Source organism: Galleria mellonella, unplaced genomic scaffold (genome assembly GCF_026898425.1).
Source record: "Galleria mellonella isolate WM207_F2 unplaced genomic scaffold, CSIRO_AGI_GalMel_v1 utg33, whole genome shotgun sequence".
NCBI lineage: Eukaryota > Metazoa > Arthropoda > Insecta > Lepidoptera > Pyralidae > Galleria > Galleria mellonella.
In genome coordinates, this window is record NW_026442079.1 from 750,501 (window position 1) to 764,449 (window position 13,949).

General features: G+C 31.8%; 1 protein-coding gene across 1 annotated transcript in view; it reads right to left on the reverse strand.

Annotated features, from left to right (window-relative positions):
• LOC113517269 (cyclic nucleotide-gated cation channel subunit A-like) overlaps positions 1–13,949 on the reverse strand; it is a 37,808-nt gene that overhangs the window by 4,055 nt on the left and 19,804 nt on the right. The window contains exons 4-8 of the mRNA XM_026901906.3: positions 3,681–3,920; positions 3,395–3,554; positions 1,469–1,614; positions 1,226–1,348; positions 240–1,145 (exon numbers count right to left, since the gene is read on the reverse strand). Coding sequence (XP_026757707.2) covers positions 240–1,145; positions 1,226–1,348; positions 1,469–1,614; positions 3,395–3,554; positions 3,681–3,920 — 1,575 coding nt within the window. The remainder of the gene's footprint in view (positions 1–239; positions 1,146–1,225; positions 1,349–1,468; positions 1,615–3,394; positions 3,555–3,680; positions 3,921–13,949) is intronic.

The window sequence follows — 13,949 nt, forward strand, 5'->3', positions numbered from 1 at the left end:
GTGTGATCTCGGCATAGAACCACCCTTTGCTTTCCCGCATTTGTACGAATCGATTCAGGAGGGCGAAGGATGGGCAGCAGCGTCCCTCTTAAAACATCTCTAAAGCCTAAATGCAGTTGCCAATCCGCGTGCCAAGCGTGGCAACTACTGGTATAACCCCCCAAGGGAGAGGCTTATATTCAGCAGTGGATAGATAAAGACTGATGTGAAGATGATGATGAAATTAAATATAAATATACCTTTCGTAATAACTGACAGCCTCGTTCAGTGAGTGTTGTCCTTGCATCGGGATAGTCAGCAAGAGCTTCCCAGAGATCTCTTTTTGCCAAACAAAATAGATCTGAATAGCCCAAAGCACGAACATTAGCAGTTCGTCGGTTGCCAGTACGATTTCCAGCAATTTCTAAAACGCTTACTTCTCCAAATACAGAACCTGCACTCAAAGTTGCGAGAACTGTTTTTCCGTCATCAGCAACTACTTGAAGTCTTCCTCTTTTAACAATATACATTTCTTTACCTACGTCACCTTTGCGACAAATATAATCTCCTGGACTAAAAACTTGAAGCCGAAGTTTCAACACGAGTGCTTCTAAGAGACCGGGTTCACAGTCTTGAAATATTCTTACTTTACGTAATGTATCCAGATGGACTCTGATCGCTATTTCTGCTTTTAATTTGTCAGGTAAGGAAGATAACACATTTTCTTCATCCAATGCTCCACTTTGAGCCCATGTATAGGCAAACCATCGAATAACTCTTGCTTCTAATTCACCACTAACTTTTCTGAATGCCATATATTGTTTGACGCCATCCATTTTATTTTGAAACTCTACTCTTGCTACGTTCATATTAGAAATCATTGAACCAATATTTCCTACAATTGTAGCAAAAATTAAAACTCCAGCTAAAAAATCTGCTACAACAAATAAGTACTCGGCATCGATTTCTGGTTGTGGCGTTTCTCCAATAGTAGTGAGAGTTAAAGTAGACCAATAAAAGCTGTAAATGTATTGATGAGCGAGCGACTCATTACGGGCGCCAGTTAAATTGTAAACCCAATTGTCCGTGCCGAATCCTATTGCGTAGCTTATAGCAAAATAAAGGCATGCGTTCCAGTGAATAAGAACAAGTATCGCCATAACGACCTAAAAGGAGTAAAAATATGTATGAATAATTAATAATCTTGGTGGTTATAAATTTAATAAAATTTAAATATTTTGGTAACCTTGCATATCCTGAAAGCGTTCGGATAACTAGTAGCGGTTTCAGTCCGGTCGAACCACACCCACATTCTAGGCAAGCGAAATAGCCGATTGAGACGTACAATAACAGGGCACGGCAAACGTTTCTGAAACACAACCAATATTGACGTTTCAGTAATAACAAAGTTAAATAATGTCGTGCTGGAATAATTCTTGTTATTCTATTATAATATTTAACAGTTTTGGAAAGAGCTAAGTATACTAACATAATCACATGTTCCAGGTCTCCACCAGTAATAGGCGATATCAGTGGGTAATAGAGATATAAGATCATATCGCCATGAATCTGATTTCAGATAGTGTCGCCTTAACATTTTAGAATCTTTAACCATGAGTCCTTGTTCTAAATAACCTGTGAAAACAGAAATTACTAATGTTTATAATATTGTATACTTAAAGCGTTTTTTTATGATAACAAATGACTATTAATTTGAATTAACGCATTAAACTGTATTGTCAGTAGAACTATTTTGAATCATACAAAAACAAAATGGATGGTTGTGTAAAAAATAGAAATTATGGAAGATAATTGACATTGATCTATGAACACAGTATTTCGGATTGGATACACGGGGAATTGATCGATCACGAGTCATGAAGGATGGTATCATACCAGAAAGCCGCAATGCAATATTTGTACGGAAAAAGCAACTAGGCAGGGTCGAATGTTTGTCTACACGTTAGCTAAATTTGATGACGCAAGGCGCGGCTTTGTGTGTGGGTGTCAAATTGTTGATTTGTGGTGCTCACTTCGAAGCCAATGCCCGTAACTAACACTACTAGGACTAATAGCTGTTTCTAAGGATATGATATGATACAAGCTCGATGGTGTTTAAACCTATTATACACCAATAAATAGTTCAATCATATAAAATAACACACAAATATTTTTTAATGCATCTTAAAATGGCAAGAAAGCAGACGTAGGCCATCAGCTTGATGGAAAATGGTAACCGTCGCCTAAAGACATGAGTAGTATCATGGACATAACAGAGTTTACATGGTACTCCCCATGTGTTGCCATTCCTGAGAACTCGGATGTTATTCTTCTGTATCCTGTAAATTCACTGCCATATCTAATCTTACAAACCTAAACACAGTCAAGCAAACACAACTGCTTAACGGTAAAAACGCGAATGGGACATAATTAATAGTGAATAATGCATAAAACAAAGAAAAATATAGTTTGTGTACTCATCAGAACCATAAGTATTTATATTTTGTATTTATATTTAAAGAAATTTTATTCGATTATATACATTGTAAGTTTTTATCATAAATATCTTTATGATAGAAATGTGTCCAATATCGTGTAGAAATGTCGTCTGCAAGACTGAAATAATTACTGCCGTGATCGAGTATTATAGTCGTTAGATCGTGCAACAAGTAATTTGGCGGCAACTATTATATTTACGAGTAAGTGTAGATAGCAATAACATTCTGTTCGTTTACAAAAGGGAAAGTAAGTAAAATAAATTTGTCAGAATAAATTGATGGTGTTTAATATTTATAACATTAAATGACTTTATTAGTCTGTGAATGTTACAAATATTAATTTCTTACTATATAGTTTAGAAATGTAATCCTAGAAACATCATGCGCTTATCTTTTTTGATAAATCAATGGTAATTGTCAAGGTTTAAAATAACTTTATCTGATTGCCATATAGATTACAAATTTGCATTTGAAATTAAGACATTCGCTCACAATGCGGGTTCATAGACACTTCCTGTTTCACATTTATATACCTATATTGTCGCACAGCAAATATTTAAGAGGCCTGTACACGACACATATGTCATTTAGAGAAATCGTAACAAGTACCCAATTTTAGCTTCGATTTATATTTCCATAAAGTCTATTTAATATAAAGCAAGAGCTTCACCGACAAGAGCGCAGCTCTTAAATAGGATAGATAGATAGAAAGTCTATTTAATAAAAAAGCGATTGCTGAAACATGTATTATAATAAAAAATAATAGAATATAATAATAGATTGAGAGTAATTTGTTATAATCTAAATAAATGTCTAGAATGAAACATTTTTTTTTGGAAATATAAATCGATAAAATTCTAATAGAAAAATACAACTGAATTAATTTTATTGTAATCAGGAAAAAATATCTTACTAACCTTCGTGTACATGTACAATGGTGTCGATAAGGTAGATGGTGTCGCATAGATAGTCAAGAACAAACCAGAATGAAGTCAAATTGTCCAATTCCCAAAATACGGCACGGCCAATGACGAAAACCACATTGTAGAGGATGGCCAATGAAACCACCGCCAACCACTGCATAAATAAAAAATAAATTACACTATTAAAAATGGACTTAAGATCGGAATTTCTCTAGAGACTACTATAGGAATAATTTTAAGTGGACTTAATGCTAACTCAAGTACTAAAACGGATACCTACGTGATAGTGAGCCGGGAGAGTAGGATCGAAAGCCAGTTTCAGCCCGCATAGTAGCTTTGATCTTTTAGCCTGATAGAGCGGTTCTTCAGGATCTGTGAAAGTTTGAGCCGCGAACTTGTCTAGGAACCAATCTGGTGGCTTGGCACGTCCTTCGCCGCTGATGCGATACCGAAGATTGCGAGCTAATCGCGATAATTGTCGTTGCACCCAATTGGTATTTGTGTTGGCTTCACTCACTGCCTGTTGAACAAAATTATTTTAAATTATGAAAAAAATTGATAAACTTCATATCGTAAAAACTCTTTTTTTAAATGTGCTGCTATTTTATATAAGTACATGAATTCAGATGATATACTATTTCATTGATCTAATAAAGATTATATTCCGTATGAACAAACTACTTCAATTGTTGTATTGATTTAAAAACTAAAGTATGAAATAGAGTTTGAAAAAATTTCCATGGGACTAATCTGTAAGTATATCCTTTCTACCTGAAATCAAAAGGAACTTTTCAAATCAGTTTACAACTGACGGAGTTATGAGGTAAAAAATATTGAAAAAATAGAATCGAATTGAAAATCTCTATCTTTTTGAAGTCGACTGGAAACCAAAGTTCTCATTCGCATACTATATTAGTACCCGAAATAGTACGTTGGTTCTTAGATCGATGTCTACGTTAGGGTTAGTTAATAACCTTGATTTTTAATATCTCATTCGCATTGTGTATTCACCAACTGAAACTCTTGTCGCATTTAAATGCTTACTTTGTATGTTAATAGCAGCTAATTGGCAGTTACGATGGGAAGATCATTACAAAAAATACAGTATATAAAAATCGTTTACTTATAAGCCTCATTTACTACTTTAACATTTATCTATTTCTTATTTTAATTTTTATTTTGACGCTTTATACTGTAGTTATTGTTAGTATTTTCTGAGAAGATAGTACCATCTGATAATGTCTTTATTTTTTTTTTCTATAATTGAATACGTTGTTATCGGAAACATTGGTGGGATTGGATTCTTATGTATGTAATTACATTTATCCATATAGTTTTCGGCCTTCTTAGGAGTTTGGAAACGGAGATGAATAGATACTTCGTTTCGATGTATTCGAGAAGTATTCGATTTACATTGTTACGGTAGAGGGAAAGTTAAAGAACCAATGTGATTGGAGAACAATAAAACTAAGTTACTAAACCATATATTTGAACAGACTCGGAAAAGTGTCAAAAAAATATAGAAAAAAGATTAAAACATATAAAAAAGGCTGGCCAGTCAGCCATTTATGGTGAGAAGTTGCCAGCTACATTTCACCATAAAGAGAAAAATAGAAGATATGAATTGTATAGTTTATTATACGAATTACTTTAACGAACCCTAGAATTTTAGTCAAGAACCCTATTACTATCTTTTCAATTAAGCATCCGTTAGCACCTTACGTTATGGAAGGCACGAAATAGCAGTTGACCGCGACGAAGTCGACCTGACGTTATATTGCTACACTGAGGACAATGAGGACTAACCTCACCATTACTAACAATCCTTCCTTCCCTAAAATGATAATTTCGTATGAGGCTATTGTTGTAATGCCAGAGGAGTAGAAGCAGTCCACGTCCCGGTATCTTATTACATCACTAGATTTTCCTTCAGGCGCAGCGATCGACCTTTCAGATTAGATTAGGCTAACTCCTCATGTCCTCCTAGTAATTTTTTAAGCTTTTTCAATTAATTTTTTTTTTATATGTGCTACTTCTTTTTTTTTCTAAATATTTAATAAATAGTTCACCAAATTCAAGTTTTAAAGAGGTTTAGAAAAGAAATGAATATCAAATAATGAATAAAAATTCAATTGGAGAACGATTAATTTGAATAGAAAAACAATTTCGAATTTCGTAAAATAAATGTTAAACGCGACAACTTTAGTGTAGTGATTACTCGCTCTGTAGCAACGTCGTTTTCAAACTAGCGTAGTGTACTGTGCTACATATTTCTTGCTTTATTAGTAAAGTTATGTACTCTAGTCTTAGACTACGTTACGTATGAATATTATTTGTTGCGAATTTTGCTGCGTTACATATGGCGCTCAACAATTCGCTTTTTGCTTACCAGAATATTGTGAAATAGATTTTGTCTCTGTTATAAATACTCAGCGAATCTTAATTTTATTTTGATCTTTGAGCTATGGCAGTATTCGTCTATCGTATATTATTACTATTAAATTAGTATTTCCACATTATTAGTAATTCTTAAATAATTCCCTAAAGAACATCATAATATGTATTTTTTTTTATTTTCGATTCAATTCATAATGAATAGATAGCTGATATGGTTATCAATTTTACCGTATAATTTATATCCATCTTATGGTTTATAATTTCGTTAAGTATGATTGTATTACTTCCATCCAGATTGCATTAGTAAAATGGTAAAAGCGTCTTTTGATAATTACATTTGGGAATACCCCGACAGTCGCTCTTGCTGCAGTCTCTTCAAAGTCAAAAGAAAATTTCATAGATTGTTCATCTGACACTCGAGACCTAATGCTATTGAATGCATTAGATATGGTTTGTTATTTACGTGTCATTAACATATAAATAAGATAGTAAGATTTTTCATTATGAATAAAGTTTGAACGGTAGCTAATAATTATAATTTTCATGATTTTATAAAATTGTTTATTTAATATATTAATATTCTTTCTCTATCATAATTTGTCACTGACAAAAAAAAAAGAACTCTTTAGTAGAACTTGTATATCCGAGATTATTTATATTTATTATTATCAAGTATTTTTGGGATTTCAGTTTCTCTACAAAATTAGATTTAACAATTTATTATTCACACTCCATCATTTTTTATTTATCAAAATAAAAAATAAATCTGCATAATAAAATTTTTTACTCAGTCCTATGAATATTAAGCGTCAAAACATAAATTAATTATTATGCTGTCAATTACGTGTGTTTGATATACATTGCATATTTTCGTCTTTATTGCGTACACCTTGTTATATAAAAAATAATGCATGTAGGTACACACATGAAATTTTTGTATTATTATTTTTGAGTCGGCCATTTTGTAATGGAAATGACTGACTCATTTCTAGGTATTATTTTTTATAAGCAAACATTTTATTTATGTAATTTGACCTTGTGTTGATTATATATATATATATATATATATATATATATATATATATATATATATATATATATATATATATATATATATATATATATATATATATATATATATATAATTTGTTTGCCTGCTTTCGACTGCTGCTATGTGTTCTTTGACCCTTTGGGCTATGGTCCGTTTAGCCTATATATGAGCTATTACAGCTAGATAGATAGATAGCTTATGAATCTGCTTTACTAATCATTGAATTGAACTGCGTGATACAAAGGTTCTATCTACCTAGCGTCACTATAATCCTTGGATAGTATATATATGTATGTAATAGTATGTGAAGCAATTGAAATGAAATTAAGAAGAATCCGAAAAAAATTCAGCAGGGGAGATAGATGTAGGCTTTCATCAGCACGGGACCTAGTGATTAGTGCATTAAATTCACACGATAATTTGTTTAAATCGATGTGGATATCGTGAGTACGGTGTGTAAGGTGCATCTAGGTGTTAGTGGTGACAGTGTGAGGGTACCCGAAGAGACTGCGTGAGCTGCCGACATGGTGCAATCTACGTCAAAATGTCGGTAATAAAGAAGCACATATGTACTATTTATTTGTAAAGGCTTTTACATTGCGTTAGGCTTCGAATATTCGCCATTGATGTTTATATCTTTTCTAGTTTAGGAGTTTGAAAACATTTTCCAATGCAGCTGCGAAGAGTTTTGGTGAAATGACGTTACCCTGTCTTACACCTTTTTGTATTGGGATACATACATATTGTACCTTACTGTACATATACTTCAACTCTTCGATATACCTATAGTTAATCTGGTACCGCTTGAGGGACTGTAGTACCGCCCACGTCTCGACCGAATCACAGGTTTTCTCATAATTTATAAACGCCGGATATAGTAGCAAGTTATACTTTTCGGATTATAATATCGGGCAGATTATGCTCGTAGTTTAATGGGCGTTAAAAATAAATTTCCCATTTCATCGAAATATAATATTATAAAACTTTAAAACTGTCACAATATTAAATTAAATTGCATATATTACATAATGTATACTATGTATCAAATTAATATAAGACAATATCTGAATAGCGTCAGCCAGGAAGTCTTTAGTACATTAGTGCTCATTAATTATCAGAATTAAAATCTTTCCAAAACTTTTCAAAACAATATTCGAAATCATGCTCTCCATTATTCCTTTCTCAGATATTATTTTATCATTTAGTCTTTTTACAATCGTCTTACACTTCTTTGTAATCTCTGTTGTAGAAAATAATACGGATACAATATTAATCATCATCATTTTAGCTTGTATTATCTACTGTTCTTCTCCAATGCCTTCCAACATGTGCGATTCTCCGCTTTCTTGCGCTGGGAGCCACACGTTATTGGTCCTTTTCATTGGTAAGTTTATGCCCATAAGTCACCACGCTCGGCAAGCGGGTTGATAAAATATCATTTCTATCTATTCCGTCTTATAAGAACTAAATTATACCGATACATTTTATCATATTGGAGTTAGATTTTGAGTGTATATATAGAATAATATGGTAATGGGATCAGAAATCGAAATAAGATATTAGTATGGTTTGTCCAGTGGGAGTATTGGAAATAGTCTCAGTAATTCTATGGGGAATGCACGCTACTATTAGTACGATTGACTTGATACCACCTTCACGATAAAGTGGATGTAGATATAAGTATAAATCTCATAACAAACAATTGTCAATAACTATCGTGAGTCATACTGTATGTATGTGATTATTTATGTCGGCTTTACATTTTTTTTTTACATTTTACATTGCTACTCGCGACACAATAGTGAACCGTGCTTACGAATAAGGGCCCCTATTGATTTTGAAAGTAGTCGGATATCCCCGAATTGAAAATGTAAATAAAGTCAACATAAATAATTACAACTATGATATTAGTGAATGTAGTGTTTACGTTAGTACAAGTCTTAACAGGTCAAATCTGAATTTATGAGAACAGTTTTTAAATTAATATATAGGACAAAAAATATTATGTGAATGTTAGACAAAACTTATTAAAATAATGGTATTGCATACGATAACTAGCTTAAAGTCAGATATGTAAATTACCTGATACTTTCGTGGTATACAAAATTAAGATCTATAAGAGGTAGATTTCTGATAAGAACAGGTAAGATCTGCAAGACAGTACTCGTACTACTTTGGTATTCATAATATATTAGCTAATAGTTTCCTTATTAACTGAATATACTTTCCTTAAATGAAAATGTTTCATATATGTATCGAGTAGAGGTTAGGGTCGCCACGTCTTGTCATAATGGTTTTACGTTGGGTACGTTTTGTGTAAGTGTCGTCTAAAGGATGAACAATGAATTTAAAGCAGTTAATATTGTCAGTTATGACATTGAAATTATTTCGAAATTGTTTCTTTAAACTACTTTGTTGGTGGCTATGATTGTTTCTCATACGATACGTTGCACTTTTATGTTTTAACTAGAATTTGCCCGTGGTTTCGTTCGCTCTTAATTTTCAACCTATATTTGACGCTTTAGGAGCTGTATTCTTTATAAACCAATAAATATGTTTATTTTTATTTGGAACCAAGAACCGTACGTATATTTCACCTGTCCAACTTTTAAATTTACGAAATACCAATAAAACTTTACATACCATACAAACTTTCAACTGCCGTTGTACCTTCTTAGGGGTTGAATTATCAAAATTCCTTTCTTATTGTTTATCTACGCTATATAAAGAATCTATCTGAACAATTTTAAGATTCTAGTTTCAGTGTTTTCGGCTGTGCGTTGATATGAATTAGTCAATCAGCATCAGCTTTTATATATAAATAGAAGATTGTATGAAATATACTATTTTAATATGTTATTTTTTATAAATCGAAATGCTGTTATTTTATTAAAATTATCTGTTTATAACCTGTTTTTAAACTGACTGATGTAAGTCAAGAAGACTGTTAAAATATATGTTAGTTTCCTTTCTTTATAATACTCGATTCTGTATAATAATATATATAAACTAAATATACTAAATATAATTTATTGCATTTATTATTTATTCCTTTAAACTTACTACTCGTTCACATCTATTTATATAATATTACTTTTAATTTAAACATATAAATGGATAATGACCGAATTTATTAATTAGCATGATTCGAAGCCAATATTTGCAGATAATAATAAATCAGCTGTTATAACACACCCCGGACATTTCATACAAAAACGCCACGATACGTGATTGTCACAATTATAGAAACAAGTAACGCTTATACATGCGAGAATGTGTGCGTATCTAGTTAGGGTTAGCGCGGGAAAAAGCGCGCGCTTTGTTGTATTGTATAATGCTTTAACATCAGCGGCAACTGATGCGTAGGCTAGAGATATCCATTAGATTTTAGGTTGACGCGTGTTTGAGAGGGGGTGAGGTATGGTCGCAGCGGGCGGCAGGGAGTGTCCATACTGTACCATAGTACTGCGTGCGTGCGTGCGTGAGTGCGTGAGTGCGTGCGTGCGTGCGTGCGTGCGTGCGTGCGAGCGAGAGCGCGTGCGCGCGTGCGCGCGTGCGCGCGTGCGTACGTGCGTGCGAGCGTGCGCGCGTGCGTGCGTGCGTGCGTGCCTGCGTGCGTGCGTGCGTGTGTGTGTGTGTTGTGTTTGTGTAGCAAAAATTCAACTAATTATGGTTACGCCATACGTTACGTTTTACAACGTGACCAAATATCTAATTGTAATAAGGGCGACAGTTTAAATTTTATAATATATAGTCATTATTATTGACATGCACTGAAATTAATTTATAATGTTATTTTTATTTTAAATTTCATATGTTTTTATTATCATTGCTATTATTTATTTTATTATTTATAATATAAATATTGACTTGCCATTATGCGACGAAAACTGTTACATTGGTTTATAAAAAAATATGGCATAAATTAAATATAATAATTAATATACACAACTAAGAACTAACGCCTAAACCGCCATGCTTTGTAGTCAAAACATTCTGAAAAGAAATCGATCTCCAATTCACTATCATTAGAATCTCTATTGTCATATACGTAAATGGCTACTACATATTGAAGTTGATTGTTTGCAAGTGGATGAACATAAAAGTATATTTATTAGTATCATGGTGAATATGAAATGGAGTAAACAAGGCCTTTAACAAACAAAACCACTAAAAAAATTACATATGTGTATTTAGTACATAAAATGAAGAATTATGAGGTAATAGACAAACGAGAAATTGAATAAGAGTCGTTGAATTTCAATTCAATGTCAATAATTGTCTTTTAAAGTTCTTTTTGAAGGATATAGAGAAAAAATACAGATAGAGATGGAGTAATATACTTTAACAATGGTTTAATTCTGAATTAGTACTTGATTATAAACGCACTACAGCAAAAATAAAATTCAGATACGTTAATTTTGATAAATTATATATATATATATATATATATATATATATATATATATATATATATATTGACTTAAAAGTTACAATCACATATACTAAACAAAAAAAAAACTTTTTGCTCAGATGATGATAAAAGTGTACTTTATAGTCTTAGTTTATATATGATTAGGTTATTTTTACCTCAGAAGGTACATTACGTAGGTCTAAATTTTTACATTGAAAAGGATATAGTATGGATACATACTAATATGTAAAAAAGAAAAGTGTCATTATAAAATAAGAGGTAAAAAGTCTTGTCAGAAATAATATTTACACCACTGTTATCTGTCTAACATAATTGCAGTTAATTAGTTGTTATTTTTTTCTTGTTATTGATTATCTGCAAAGCATTTTTTTTCTTATTGTTATTTTTTTGTAATATCCATTGGCTGTTTAAAGAATTATAAAATTAAAATCGAAAACTATTAATAATTAATGTAGATATTTATGTAATATACGTATGTTTTAGGGTCAAATTTTATTGATAGAAATATGATAAAAATATCCCATCTCTCAAATTGGAACAAACAATACACATTTACAAAATTTCATTAGAATCAGTTGAGCGGTTTCGGAGATTGGCGTGAACGTACATCGTGGTCCGGGATTACATTGGGATATTAAGATATTCTCCAGCTGAAAATTTGTAATAACATATTCTCATGAGATTTTATGGAGATATATCATTGTGACATTTTCAGCCTTTACGCTACGTCTGACTAAGCATCCATAAGTATATATTGAATAAAACAAGCAATTTAAATGCAAAAAGTACATCAGGAATATACGTTATATAGGTTTGGATGAGTTATAACAATGTACTTAGCTATTGAAGATACGCTGCTTGTATGCAAAGTGGTTTATTAACAGCACTGAAGGTGTAAACCTACGCACAGACCTTTGTACGACCGATAGGGCTCAGTACGGAACTGACATGTGGATGCATTCAATAAAAGTCCCGATATCTTAAATTAGCTACTCGCCATGGTATGGTACGGCTTTATTAATGATAACTGAATTTTCCCTCTCACTCACTCATTTGTTTATACAGAAATTTTTAAGCTAAACTTTTCACTTTTCAGTATAATTTTGAAAGATTTTATTCTATGTATACTTTATCTGGACAATTACAAATAACACAAAAAAAGCTAAATAGCTGCAGCTGTTCTTAAGCGATACGCTTACATATATTTAATAATTGTTTTTTATATAAATATTTTTAAATTTTTAAAGTTACCACCCGTTAATCATGAAAAATCCCAGATATAAATTCAGAAACTTAAAAGCTATACTAAAAATAGAGCGCATTCAAATAAATTTTATTGCAGCAATTTCTCAACAACCAGTAACTTTTTTTTCAAACATGGCGAAGTATCGTAATTAATTTTGTGAGAAAAAAAGAGTGTAATAAGGTCCCATCGTTATTTTTGCATATATAAGGCTTTTTATTGAAACTGAAATATTTTGGAGTGAAAGGAAGTACAATACAATGCATTCGGGTTTGTGCCTGGGTTGCCTAGCGACTGACGGCCGCCAGGCAACGCCCTTTAATTAAGTATAGCATAATAAATTTTTGGTTACGAATTGTAAACATAAACTTTAGATGAATAAAATGGCATTCGAATAGAAACGCTGTGATGACCGCGAGAAACAGGGGTAGCAACCCTTGTTTTTTGCTCCTAGTTACCACAACATAAGGCTTCAAGATTCGATAATTTTTATATAAATTTCCCTCTTATTGTGTTTTTGATAAGATTTACGACATCCGGATATTTAATATTTTAAAACGGCAATTTTTTTATCTTTTTGTAACAAGAATGTTTGTGTCAGTTGATGAAAAGATAGATCAATCAGTGATTAGCAGCAGTATATTTTTGTAAGACATAGGAGAATTTATAAGAAGTAAGAGATGTGAGAAAGAATAAAATTTAAATTATTAAAAAAAAAAATATTTATTTATTTATTTATTGGAATACCAACAGCATATTGCATTATGACATATTAAATATAATACAATATTAATGCACATGTCTATTAAAAGTATTCACAGCACTTACTTTAACATAATTATGCAGAAATGAACAACAAAACGGTTTCTATTTAATCGATTTGAGAAGTACTGTTCTCTAACAGTAATAAAGATTATTGAGTAAAATTGACGCGAAACAATCGTTCTCTTCGAGTTCGGTCGAGGGAAGGGCAGCTGTGTCCCTCTTATAGTATCACCAAAGCCTAACTGCAGTTGTCAACCCGCCTGCCTAAAGTAGCAATTATTGGCAAAATCCCCTAAGGAGGAGGCCTATGTTTAGTAGCAGACAGTTCACAGTTGATATGATGTGATGAATTGTTCTCTTAGTACTTTATCCAAGAAGTCAATAAGAGCCTTTTTTAAATAAAAACTATATAGATTTATAGAATTTGTGGGTTTAGATTAAAGAACTCAGCTTATACGATTATAAAAGAATATTAACTCAAGATCTCACATTATTATTGTAATGTCAATATTATGAAATACATGTTGTTTTTTATATTTGTTTTTAAGTGTTTACGTTTTTTAGTTTTGTATGTGAATTTTGTATATAAATGTTTGCGCCATATTTATTTTATTTTGTTTTAATATACATTTTTATTTATCGAAAGGTATAAAAGTAA